The sequence below is a fragment of the Etheostoma cragini genome, chromosome 12, assembly GCF_013103735.1.
Source record: "Etheostoma cragini isolate CJK2018 chromosome 12, CSU_Ecrag_1.0, whole genome shotgun sequence".
NCBI classification, from domain to species: Eukaryota; Metazoa; Chordata; class Actinopteri; order Perciformes; family Percidae; genus Etheostoma; species Etheostoma cragini.
Window position 1 is genome coordinate 175,825 of NC_048418.1, and position 13,947 is coordinate 189,771.

At 40.9% G+C, this 13,947-nt stretch overlaps 4 gene segments (V, D, J or C); all 4 read left to right on the forward strand.

Annotated features, from left to right (window-relative positions):
- The first annotated feature begins 59 nt into the window (after positions 1 to 59).
- LOC117953893 lies at positions 60 to 1,853 on the forward strand. The segment is given in 3 exon segments: positions 60 to 297; positions 386 to 730; positions 1,831 to 1,853. Coding segments are annotated over 3 exon segments (414 nt in total).
- Positions 1,854 to 4,905: 3,052 nt separating this feature from the next.
- On the forward strand, positions 4,906 to 5,718 carry LOC117953918. The segment is given in 2 exon segments: positions 4,906 to 5,121; positions 5,335 to 5,718. Coding segments are annotated over 2 exon segments (423 nt in total).
- Positions 5,719 to 9,443: 3,725 nt separating this feature from the next.
- Positions 9,444 to 10,931, forward strand: LOC117953894. The segment is given in 3 exon segments: positions 9,444 to 9,575; positions 9,664 to 9,979; positions 10,895 to 10,931. Coding segments are annotated over 3 exon segments (399 nt in total).
- A 1,648-nt stretch (positions 10,932 to 12,579) lies between these two features.
- Positions 12,580 to 13,931, forward strand: LOC117953899. The segment is given in 4 exon segments: positions 12,580 to 12,775; positions 12,866 to 13,219; positions 13,635 to 13,782; positions 13,883 to 13,931. Coding segments are annotated over 4 exon segments (669 nt in total).
- Positions 13,932 to 13,947: the final 16 nt, after the last annotated feature.

Here is a 13,947-nt window from a genome sequence, read left to right on the forward strand (position 1 = left end):
CACACACACACACACACACACACACACACACACACACACACACACACACACACACACACACACACTTCAGCTCCTTCTATTCAACAACAGTGTTTTGAAAAACTCATTTCATAATTAAACCAGGGTGGCTGATGTGCTGTAATTGTCGAGAGTTCCTCAACCGATGATGAAGAGGAAGGAGCAATGATGTGAAGGCCCAGATCCATCAGAGTATCAAAGCTCTTCCTCTCTCCCCCCCTCTCACTGCAGACATGAAACACTGGCTGACTAACATCCTGATTCTGACTCTCTGGCTAGGTAACTATTGAAACATACTGATTGCTCTACTTTAATCAATCATCTTTATTGATTCATCTCTTCCTCTGCATGTTCTCTTCTTCCCCAGAGTGTAAAGGAGAAGACAGAGTGATCCAGCCACCAGGAGATGTCATTACTACTGAAGGAGAGACACTTACTCTTGGCTGTACATTTGAGACCACTGCCTCCTATTCATATTTGTTCTGGTACAAACAAGAAGAAAATGATTTCCCGAAGTACATGCTGAAGCGATATTCAAACACAGAAGACAATGCTCCACAGTTCCAGAAAGACAGATTTGATGCTACAATCAACAAGACATCAGTTCCTCTGGAGATCCAGAAGCTTCAGCTGTCTGACTCTGCTGTGTACTACTGTGCTCTGAGGCCCACAGTGACAGGAAACACCAAAACTCTGTACAAAAACCTTTGGAGCAAAGACAACACAATACTCCACAACGTCCACCAGAGGGAGACACACTGGTCAGGACAATCACAAAATGTTGAGAGTTCGACAGATGATGTAGAGGAAGGATCAACAATGTACAAGTCAGATAAATAATACATTTTTTGATGCTTATGATTTTTAACTGTTTGTACTTATGTTTTATCTGTTAACTGATTTTGTGTAAAGCACTTTGAATTGCCCTGATGTTGAAATGTGCTCTACAGATAAAGCTGCCTTGCCTTGCCTACAAACCCAGATTCTGACTCTAATCCAACTGTATGCAGACAATACCATCCTGTTTACATTCGTCCCCTCATTGGATACATGCCCCCCCCCCCCCCCCCCCCCCCCCCCCCCCCCCCCGCCTCGTCAAAGTATTATTTTCACCATTTTATTGATGTTCCGTGTTACATGAGATTATTTGCTCTTTGCTTAGTGTAAAAGTTAAAACTACAGTAGGCTTTATGTTAATGTTTTCAATAAAAAATAAACGTTACCAAAAAGCGAGCAAATCCACTTTTCATGTCGAGTATTAAAATGAGAAGAAAAAAGAATGCGACAAAAAGAAAAGATAAATACATGCATTTAATAGAGATGTGCGAGTTAACTATGACATTAATGCAATTAAATATTTTAATTGTTTGACAGTACTAATACATTGTTATGTATGTATGTATTAATAAGAAGCCTAAAAATGTGGTGGACCCACCTGACCCCGGAAACATTTTCTTTTCTTTTTTTATATCTTTATCATTGGCTGTGTAACAAAAATATGAAAAATACACAAGTGTTAAATAATAAAAAATGAAAATCTAGTGGAAAGGACACTGATGCTGCAGCCAAAATTATATAACTTATGTTTTAGAGTTGATGGTAGAGGACGTGTAACAGAGAGAAGAGAAACTACAGAGCTACGAGGAGACGGAGAGACTCAGGGAGGAGCTGAGCTGTTACTGAACTATAGAAGAGAGAGGAACTTCTAGATTCAACAGAGATCAATACACACACCATCAACATTACCTTTATTCAACATGCTGCCACTGCAGCATTGGGGGTTTTCTCTGATGTTTCTCTCCATCCTCACAGGTATGTTAGATTATGCAGCATGAAAAATGTAATCACTATAACATCTAAATGTGGATTATTTATGGAGTACTGATTGAATCTAAGACAACATGAAATAACAGAGTTATCTCTTCCTTCAGGAGTCAGCAGTGAACTTGCTCCATTGAAGAAAGAAGAGAACAGTTTTGAAGACAGCTCTGTTACTCTGTCCTACGGATACTCTGAAATGTCATCTAATAATTATTTCTTTTGGTATCGACAATATCCAGGAAAACCTCCAGAGTTCCTCATCTCACACTCTGCTTCAGGACAAGTAGGAATAAATGCAAACCCTGGACAGAAGATTGAAGTGAAGGATAAAAAAATCCATATGATCATCTCCTCAGCTCAGCTCTCTGACTCTGCTGTGTACTACTGTGCTCTGCAGCCCACAGTGACAGGAAACACCAAAACTCTGTACAAAAACCTTTGGAGCTAAGACAACACAATACTCCACAACGTCCACCAGAGGGAGACACACTCTGTTACACTTCAATATGATGTAGTCTAGAATCACTTTACCTTATGGCGTTTTTCCACTGCTGGTAACAGCTTCCCATTATGCTTCCGTTTTCCATTGCAGAGCCTCAGCGTGGCTGGTCACTATAGCAACGCGTGATGACGTAATTTTCAGCGCGGGTCACAACAGCACGTCGGCTACTCGCCGCAGCCAGAAGAAATGTTTTGTTTCAAAAGAAGCTGAAGGAAGCGATAAAAATCACCGCTAAAGAAAACAGGAGTTTGGGAATACTGACGGAGTTCAGACGTCGACATGACTGTTGTTCGCCGACACAAAAGGGTAAGTTAAGTTTCCTGCTAACGTTAGCTAACATTAGCATGTGTTCAGCGTCGCAGTCAGTATTTAGTATACTCTATATAAAGTACATGAACGTTAGCAACCATGATTACACACCAACATGTTTGCTGTGTACTGTTTGTGTTTCAGAGCATTCACGCTCTGCAAAACCGCCGCCGCAGACCGTCTGGTGTGTGCACGTCCGACCGGTGAAATCTCTGGCTCTGACCTGCTGGTCTTCGTATAATCTTTATGAGAGTCACGGAGAGACTTATGACAACGACTGGGACGCATCTGGGCCAGCAGAGCCGGGGGGACCCTGTCACGGGTGCAGAGGAAGAAGACCGGGAAGTTTGGGAGGGTTTGATGCACTACTTAAAAAGCTAAATAAAAACTTTTGTTATATATATATATTGTCTTGTTTTTTAAAGTAACAGTGTGCAATATTGGAAACGACATGAAGCCGCTACTAGCCCGAACATTTGAAAAGTGAGAATAGTGCAGAAAGTGGATAATCTGTCGGTGTCCGGCTTGATTTGTTTTAAATGTCCCGTTTGTTCTGAAAACACACTCCACACTCTTGTTTGCTAACAATGCAGTCATAAGTGACGACCAACCAGTAGTCTGCAGGTTTCCACGTCACCTTTTGGGCTCGCCTCGGCTCGCTTGGAACCTCGACTGAGGTAGTACTAAAAAAAGTCCCTGGTAGCAGGTCCCAGGGACTTTTTTTCGTAACGGAAAACCAAAAAAAGCGAGTAGAGGCAAGGCGAGTCGAGTAGATACCACGCAGTGGAAAACCGCCATTAGAAGTGTAACTGAGAGAAGAGAAACTACAGAGCTACGAGGAGACGGAGAGACTCAGGGAGGAGCTGAGCTGTTACTGAACTATAGAAGAGAGAGGAACTTCTAGATTCAACAGAGATCAATACACACACCAGACTACTTTATCCAGCATGCCGTCATTGGATCATTTTGTGTTTTTTCTACTTTTCATTTCAATTATAACAGGCAAGTTATATTCTGCATTTTCTAGGTTTGATCGCAATGTTTCATAACTGAATCATTTCTTGAAGATTTTTAAGAAATAAAAGTGGTCCAACTGTTACATTTAATAACAGAGTTATCTCTTCTATTAGAAGTCAGCTGTGAAGAACTCACTCCAGTAGAGAAAGAAGAGAACAGTTTAGAAGACAGCTCTGTTACTCTGTCCTACAGGTTCTCCAGACAAGCAACTGGTGCTGACCAGTTTTACTGGTACCGACAATATCCTGGAAAACCAGCAGAGTTCATCTTCTCTCATTTAGGAACAGGAGGAATAATGAAAAATCCAATCCTTGGACTGTCTGCTTCAGTGAGTGAGGATGAAACCAAAATGGATCTGCACATCTCCTCTGCTGCAGTGCCAGACTCTGCTGTGTACTACTGTGCTGTGAGGCCCACAGTGACAGGAAACACCAAAACTCTGTACAAAAACCTTTGGAGCAAAGACAACACAATACTCCACAACGTCCACCAGAGGGAGACACACTCTGTTACACTTCAATATGATGTAGTCTAGAATCACTTTACCTTAGAAGTGTAACTGAGAGAAGAGAAACTACAGAGCTACGAGGAGACGGAGAGACTCAGGGAGGAGCTGAGCTGTTACTGAACTATAGAAGAGAGAGGAACTTCTAGATTCAACAGAGATCAATACACACACCATCAACATTACCTTTATTCAACATGCTGCCACTGCAGCATTGGGGGTTTTCTCTGATGTTTCTCTCCATCCTCATAGGTATGTTAGTTCATGCAGAACTTTAATTCCAATAACATCTGAATGTGAATCATTCATTATGTCTTCTACAACATGAAATAACAGAGTTATCTCTTCCTTTAGGAGTCGGCTGTGAAGAACTCACTCCAGTAGAGAAAGAAGAGAACAGTTTAGAAGACAGCTCTGTTACTCAGTCCTACAGATACTCCAGACAAGCAAAATATGATGATTATTTCTTCTGGTATCGACAATATCCAGGAAAACCTCCAGAGTTCCTAATTTTTCACTTTGGAACACAAAATGCAACAAAGTCTGGACTGTCTGTTTCAGTGAGTGAGGATAAAACCAGAATGGATCTCCAGATCTCCTCTGCTGCAGTGCCAGACTCTGCTGTGTACTACTGTGCTGTGAGGCCCACAGTGACATCAAACCCACAGTCTCTGTACAAAAACACAAGCTGACACACTGCCAAGCTGCTGGAAGCCTTTTTCTACCATGTTGTAGTGAACCTTGTAGCTCCACTAGAGGGCGACATTATCAAGTAGGAGGTGCACTACTTGTGCACTGTGTTCAACCATTCAGTCAATAATAAGTGGAGCTGTGAAGAGAACAATTCTCAGACTGGATGTTGAACATCAGCTAGTTTCTCCTGTTGATTTAAACCTTGTTGTAGAGATGGAACATTGGCTGGGGATTATTCTTGCTGCTCTTTTCTTTGGTAAGATACAAATAGTGTTTTAATGCAGAAAAAAGTAAAAACAGATAATTTCTGTTGGTATCTCGTACATGCTAAATAACACATTATATGGTTTTCTCTGCATTAAAACAGCAGTAAAGGAAAATCAGATTTACTCTTTGAACATGCTGTTCTCTTTTACTCAATCATCTTAATTGATTCATCTCTTCCTCTGCATGTTCTCTTCTTCCCCAGAGTGTAAAGGAGAAGACAGAGTGATCCAGCCACCAGGAGATGTCGTTACTACTGAAGGAGAGACACTTACTCTTGGCTGTACATTTGAGACCAGTAGCAACTTTCCATCTTTGTTCTGGTACAAACAAAAAGTCGATGATTTCCCAAAGTACATGCTGAAGCTTTATTCAAACACAAAAGAAAATGCTCCAGAGTTCCAGAAAGACAGATTTGATGCTACAATCAACAAGACATCAGTTCCTCTGGAGATCCAGAAGCTTCAGCTGTCTGACTCTGCTGTGTACTACTGTGCTCTGCAGCCCACAGTGACAAGAAACACCAAAACTCGGTACAAAAACCTTTGGAGCAAAGACAACACAATACTCCACAACGTCCACTAGAAGAAGACACTATTTTAACCTTCAGAGTATTTTATGAGCCATTTTAGATTCTTTTCACCAATGAAACCCAGTTGTGATGAAGACTTGGAGAAATGAAAGTAAGTCAACATATGAGTCTCCTCCTCCTGACTGCAGAGGTGGCTTCATGACAGACAACTGTTTGATTCCAGCTGTGAACATCAGACCAAACAACTCACAACACTTACTCATCCTGAACCTTCAAAGAAAGCATTGACTACATGATGTAGTCTAGAATCAATTTACCTTAGAAGTGTAATTGAGACAGAGATGGCAAATATACTCACTTCCCTTACTCATAAGATTCTGACTGAGTAACGCAATATGAGTTCAGTTTTGATTCTGTGAGAATTCACAGATCCGGTTTCTCATTTAGAATCTTCCCCTTAACATTTAAAGGTATCTACATGTATGTGGGTGTGCTCAAATATGGCTTCTGGAAAGAAAATAAAGGATTAAAATATGAATGATTAAACAGACATTAATGAACAAGTTCCCAAGCACATTGGCCAGGAGTCCTTCTTGAGCCCTACTGTCTCAAACATCTCTCTCAGATAAGGCCGAGGATGATGGGAATGTCTTGCTGCTTGTCTGAATCTCTGGAATCAGTTTTCTTCATTTATAATCAAGTCACCCTCCATACTACCATGTACTAATGTTAGCGCCATCAAGACGCAGTGATTTGCTGTGAATGAATGCAGAATGCCTCCAAATCGGTCGAGTCATCTTAGTGATGCGCCAAGTGCAACGTACAATATATTCCCATACAATTAGATTGAATATGGTAATGTTGATGCAAAAAATAATAAAGATAATTCCAGTGAAATGATTGTAATCTTGTTAGTGAGGACTAGATAAGGACTGGATTTAAACCTGATTCTGGTTTCCAACTTCGCCCCAGGTGTGTCTGTTAAAACACAGACAGAGACAACTTCTCTCTCGCTAAGTTTCCATCCACCTGTCAATCGAAATATCTAAAGTTGGGTAAAAAAACTCATGCGAAAAAAGCTGGTAAAAAGTGGTGATGCTTCATTAAGATCAAGCAACGTGCAACTGAGCTAACAGGGGAAGAACATATACACAATCGCTAGCTGGCTGACTTTTGAATGTGCCAGAAAAATAGACAACAACAGGCTTGAAAGAACTGACATCAGTTACACGACTTACAGTTGTCAAGGACTCACAAACGCAATCTCAACTCATTATCCTCCGGACAGCTAGGCTCACTCTTTTTTCTCTCACTTTCTTCTCCGTGTGGTGCACGCGCCCACTCGATGTGTGGGGCGCGTGTCCACGCTATCCTTTGACATGAACTCCCAATCACACCTAATAGACAACCTTCAATACAAAACTAAAGTAACGAGCCAATTTTATGAAAAGGAAGGGTAAAAAGTACCAATATTTGTGTTAAAACGTAAGGAGTAAATGTAAAAAGTCGCCACAAAAAAATAGTAAGTAAAAAATATCTGAAAAATCTAGTTATGTACAGTAAATGAGTATTTGTACTTTGTTACTTCCCATCTCTGCACTGAGAGAAGAGAAACTACAGAGCTACGAGGAGACGGAGAGACTCAGGGAGGAGCTGAGCTGTTACTGAACTATAGAAGAGAGAGGAACTTCTAGATTCAACAGAGATCAATACACACACCATCAACATTACCTTTATTCAACATGCTGCCACTGCAGCATTGGGGGTTTTCTCTGATGTTTCTCTCCATCCTCACAAGTATGTTACATTATGCAGCGTTAAAAATGTGATCCCTACAACATCTTAATGTGGATTATTTATGGAGTACTGACTAATGATTATACAATAAGAAATAACAGAGTTATCTCTTCCTTTAGGAGTCAGCTGTGAAGAACTCACTCCAGTAAAGAAAGAAGAGAACAGTTTAGAAGAAAGCTCTGTTACTCTGTCCTACAGATACTATGAAATATCATCTAGTGATTATTTCTTCTGGTACCGATAATATCCAGGAAAACAACCAGAGTTCCTCATCTCACACTCTGCTTCAGGACAATTAATAAACGAAATAATCCCTGGACTGAAGATTAAAGTGAAGGATAAAATAATCCGTACGATCATCTACTCAGCTAAACTGTCTACAGCTAGCTGAGAAGATCAAATGTCGAATGCTCTCTTCATTTTGTTAAGCAGTTGTATTTGCAGCAATGTCCCAGTGAAGTGTGAAAACGATATAGAATATACAATTAAAAAGTCTTGGAAAGAGTGTAACATGTTTAGTTTAGTAGTCTTGTTGTTGTGTGTGCAGATCGTGGATTGTTCTCCCTCCTCAGGAGATCCAGCCATTAGTGGGCAGAAACGTCTGCGTCGCTGATGCAGGTTTGATCAGATGTAGCCACGTTAATATGGAACAACACAAGCATAACATTCAGAAATGAGCAAACTACATGTAGGCTATGGCCAAATTGTTACTTTAACAGTTTTTTAACGTTTTTTAATTGATTTCAACAAATGTGGTCACAAATTTACCCGTGACTCCATCTGGAAAATTATTCGTGATATCGTAATTTTGACCCTCTGGATTTACCGTCGGACACACCTCCGCATGAGACGAGACCGCATGAGACAGGACGGATGACATGTGACGCTCCAGGCTGCAGTCATACCCGTCTCCTCAGACTTCTTCTTGCTCTGTTTTTGCATTTTGTATGTCTGAACAGTCAATGATTATGTTACTGTTTCTATATGTACTGTATCTTTTATTTTCTTGTAGGTATCTTATATCATTTGACATTGAGAATTTCTGTCAAATGAGACAAAAATTAAGTTTTTCTTATCTTATTTACTATAAATATTTGTTATAAGAACTAACAAGCAGGAAGCAGGTTCACAGACATGCTATATGTTGGGGAATAAACAGGAAACAAGCCACATTAACATTTTAAAGATCACTTCATACAAGACATGTTAGACTAAGAAAGAAGAGACCAACACGTGTGTATTGTAAAGTTGTCAGCAGGGGGAATAACCCAGGGCTGTGAATGAGCCCTGTCACTGTGATCAGGTTCCTCCTTCTAATCCACCAACTTAGTGTTGATGAAGACTAAACAGAGAGATCCCAGCCTTCTTTCTACTTGCTGTAGCTCAGAGTTACTCCAAACTGCAGATATGACGCCTCTGTTCATATCAGTGCTGCTGGCTGCTATGACCCTTGGTATGAACACAACTCTGTTTCTTTGATATCAATCAGACATTGATATGATTCTTTAACAGCACACTGATTCTGTTTGTTGCTGTTTTACAGAATGCGGAGCACAACAAGACAACGTGCTGCAACCAACAGGAGATGTGACTGCTACTGAAGGAGAGGCAGTAACACTTGGCTGTGAATATAACAGCAGTTCAACTAATAATTATCTCTTCTGGTACAAACAGGATGGAAACAACAGCCCCATATTTATTCTGATGCGCGTTCAAGGGGATGAAGGGAACACACCGGACGAGTTCAGGGACAGATTTTCATCTACACTCAATTCCAAGTTAAAGTCAGTTCCTCTGAAGATCTCCTCAGCTAAGCTGTCTGACTCTGCTGTGTACTACTGTGCTCTGACGCCCACAGTGACAGGAAACACCAAAACTCTGTACAAAAACCTTTGGAGCAAAGACAACACAATACTCCACAACGTCCACCAGAGGGAGACACACTCTGGTCAGGAGAAACACAAATGTTGAGTTCCTCAACAGAGGATGAAGAGGAAGGAGCAATGATGTGAAGGCCCAGATCCATCAGAGTATCAATGCTCTTCCTCTCTCCCCCCCTCTCACTGCAGACATGAAACACTGGCTGACTAACATCCTGATTCTGACTCTCTGGCTAGGTAACTATTGAAACATACTGATTGTTCTCCTTTAATCAATCATCTTTATTGATTCATCTCTTCCTCTGCATGTTCTCTTCTTCCCCAGAGTGTAAAGGAGAAGACAGAGTGATCCAGCCACCAGGAGATGTCATTACTACTGAAGGAGAGACACTTACTCTTGGCTGTACATTTGAGACCAGTAATCCAACTCCAACGTTGTTCTGGTACAAACAAGAAGAAAATGATTACCCAAAGATGCTGCTGCAACGTTTCTCTGTTAAAACTGATAATTCTAAAGAGAAAGAGAGAGTTTATGCTACAGTACAAGATAAGTCCTTTCCTCTGGAGATCCAGAAGCTTCAGCTGTCTGACTCTGCTGTGTACTACTGTGCTCTGCAGCCCACAGTGACAGGAAACATCAAAACTCTGTACAAAAACCTTTGGAGCAAAGACAACACAATACTCCACAACGTCCACCAGAGGGAGACACACTGTTAACCTTCAGAGTTATTTACGAGACAGTCTGGACTCATTTCATTCATTATCAGGCTAATACAAAAAGTCCATAACGACTCTTCAGCTGATCCAGAATGCTGCAGCATGTGTTCTGACAGGAACCAGGAAAAGAGACCACATCTCTCCTGTTTTAGCTTCTCTGCATTGGCTTCCTGTAAAATCCAGAATAGAATTTAAAATCCTTCTTCTCACCTACAAAGTTCTTCATGGTCAGGCACCATCTTATCTTAAAGAGCTCATAGTACCTTACTACCTCACCAGAGCACTGCGCTCCCTGAATGCAGGGTTACTGGTGGTTCCTAGGGTCTCTAAAAGTAGAACGGGGGCCAGAGCGTTCAGCTATCAGGCTCCTCTCCTGTGGAACCAGGTTCCAGTCTGGGTCCAGGGACCAGAGCGTTCAGCTATCAGGCTCCTCTCCTGTGGAACCAGGTTCCAGTTTGGGTTCAGGAGGCAGACACCGTCCCCACATTTAAGAGTAGGCTTAAGACTTTCCTATTTGATAAAGCTTATAGTTGGGCCTGGTTCAGGAGAGTCCTGGACCATCACTTAGTTACGCCGCTTTAGGGCTAGACTGCTGGGGGACTTCCCATGATGCACTGAGCACCTCTCTCCATCTGTATGTAACCTCTTCCCATTAATGCATGTTACTAACTCAACTTCTTCCCTTTCCCAGAGTCTTGTTCTCTCTTGTCCCTCTCCTCTCTCCTCCTATCTCTTCGTGTAGGTGTTTCTGGCGCTGGATCTGTGGATGGAGTCACCTGCTGCCTCCATGTTCCTGCTGTACACCCTATGCTATAATTCTCTCTCTCTCTTTCTCTCAGCCCCAACCATTCGAGGCAGATGACCGTCCACCCTTAGCCAGATAGATAAAAAGATAGATAGATAGATGTTTATTGATCCCAATAAAAATGGGAAATTTTGGTGTTGCAGCAGCAAAATCAGTCACAAAGCACAGAATATAAATATAAATGAATTACTCGGAAAAATAAACATGCATACAATATACATGGAATAATAATATGAATAAAGTAAAAAAGAACAAATATTAGAATATGTACAGGATGGGAAAACAATAAAGTGCAACTGCTTAAATAATATGTTAAAATGTTAAAATGTATGCTACATAAACCAAATTGTGCAGGTTGCATTAGTGCAGTAGTGTGGTGCCCAAAAGGAGAGTCCTGGACCATGGTTCTGCTCGAGGTTTCTGTCTCTTTATGGAAGTGTTTCCTTGCCTCTCTCGACTAGTGCTTGCTCTTAATGAACTGTTGGGTTTCTGTAAATAAGATCATAGAGTACGGTCTAGACCTGCTCTATATTGAAAGCTGTGGAGACTGAACAGAGTTCTATTGTATGAAACCTGAAAAAGTATTATTTTGTAAAAGTTATCATGTGAATATTTTGAAACCTTGAGAAATGAAGAACACTGAGAGGAGGAGAGCCGGACACTCCTGGGTCCGGCCAGTAGGGTAAGATAAGATTAATTTGCAGCTGTGAATGTGTGAATGAGCTATTTCTTTATTAAAACTTCAGGGAACTGTGGTAACCTTAACTTGCCTAATACACCCAGTATCTCTTTAACCAATAGTATAGCAGATAATATGATGTACTAACCCACTTTTATGTTAAACAATGATGTTTAAGCCCACATTTAGGTTAAAGAACTATATACTACACCCATTATGTAAATCAACTTTTTTGGAAAAAAACTCAAGTTTTGGAAGAAAGTTTAATAGTTTTTCCGCTCTTTTCCCCTTTTCAAAGTCAAAAAAGGCAACTCCAAGTCCGTGCGTTATTTTACCACTCAAGTCTTTGAACCTAACAAAAGCGCAATGCGATAACTGTTGTTGTGATTTGGTGTTATATAAATAAAATTGAATTGAATTGCATGTACTGTATCTTCGTATGTATGGCAATGTCCTCCTTTTATATGAGCTACCTAGGGAGGCAAAAAGAATTTTAGCCCCAGGTAACAATAAATATGTATTTTATCTTTGAGTTTGACATCTCACAGCTGCAGAGGACCAGAAGATACTAAACTGTTGATTTATAGTGAAAAGAACTTGAATTACCACCTAGCAAAGGTGAACCTCTACCAACCTCAAGATGAAGTTTACATCCTGTCTTTCCAAACTCATGAAATATATGTAGTGAAGTCTTTAAATAATTTATTGTGTATATTTTGGCCAAACATAGATGCTTCACACACATCTTCAATCCAGCAGCACATATCTATACATTCACCTCAATTTAAAGACTAGTATCGCCAGTTCAGTACATAACAGTGTCTCCCCCTCTGGATCTCATTCATGGCGTTGGATATTAGCCATTAAAGGGTTCTTACATAATAATTTGGTAGCAGAGTTTTGACAGTTACCTCACCTATATGTTGACGAACAAATTGGAAACAACTCACCAGAATGTTTTCAATGGTGACTATTTACAAGACATGTTACACTGAGAAATGAGAGAGGACCAACATGTGTGTAGTGTAAAGTGGTTAGCAGGGGGAATAACCCAGGGCTGTGAATGAGCCCTGTCACTGTGATCAGGTTCCTCCTTCTAATCCACCAACTTAGTGTTGATGAAGACTAAACAGAGAGATCCCAGCCTTCTTTCTACTTGCTGTAGCTCAGAGTTACTCCACACTGCAGATATGACGCCTCTGTTCATCTCAGTGCTGCTGGCTGCTATGAGCCTTGGTATGAACACAACTCTGTTTCTTTAATATCAATCAGACATTGATATGATTCTTTAACAGCACACTGATTCTGTTTGTTGCTGTTTTACAGAATGCAGAGCACAACAAGACAACGTGCTGCAACCAACAGGAGATGTGACTGCTACTGAAGGAGAGGCAGTAACACTTGGCTGTCAATATAACAGCAGTTCATCTAATGATTATCTCTTCTGGTACAAACAGGATGAAAACAACAGCCCCAAATTTATTCTCAGCCGCTTTAAGATTGGACCGGGGAAAACAGAGCACGAGTTCAAGGACAGATTTTCATCTACACTCAATTCCAAGTTAAGATCAGTTCCTCTGGAGATCCAGAAGCTTCAGCTGTCTGACTCTGCTGTGTACTACTGTGCTCTGCAGCCCACAGTGACAGGAAACACCAAAACTCTGTACAAAAACCTTTGGAGCAAAGACAACACAATACTCCACAACGGCCACCAGAGGGAGACACACTCTGTTAACCTTCAACATGATGTAGTCTAGAATCACTTTACCTTAGAAGTGTAACTGAGAGAAGAGAAACTACAGAGCTACGAGGAGACGGAGAGACTCAGGGAGGAGCTGAGCTGTTACTGAACTATAGAAGAGAGAGGAACTTCTAGATTCAACAGAGATCAATACACACACCATCAACATTACCTTTATTCAACATGCTGCCACTGCAGCATCGGGGGTTTTCTCTGCTGTTTATTTCAATTATTGCAGGTTTGTTATATTCTGCATTTTCTATATTCGTTTACAATGTTTCAAACATGTGATTCATATTCATTCATATTCATTCATATAAAATTTTGTAATAACGGAGTCATCTCTTCTATTAGGAGTCAACTGTGAAGAACTCACTCCAGTAGAGAAAGAAGAGAACAGTTTAGAAGACAGCTTTGTTACTCTGTCCTACAGATACTCCAGACAAGCAACTGGTAGTGAGGAGTTTTACTGGTATCGACAATATCCAGGAAAACCTCCAGAGTTCATTTTCTCTCACTTAGGAACAGGAGCAATAATGAAAAGTCCAATACCTGGAGTGTCTGTTTCAGTGAGTGAGGATAAAACCATAATGGATCTCCAGATCTCCTCTGCTGCAGTGGCAGACTCTGCTGTGTACTACTGTGCTGTGAGGCCCACAGTGACAGC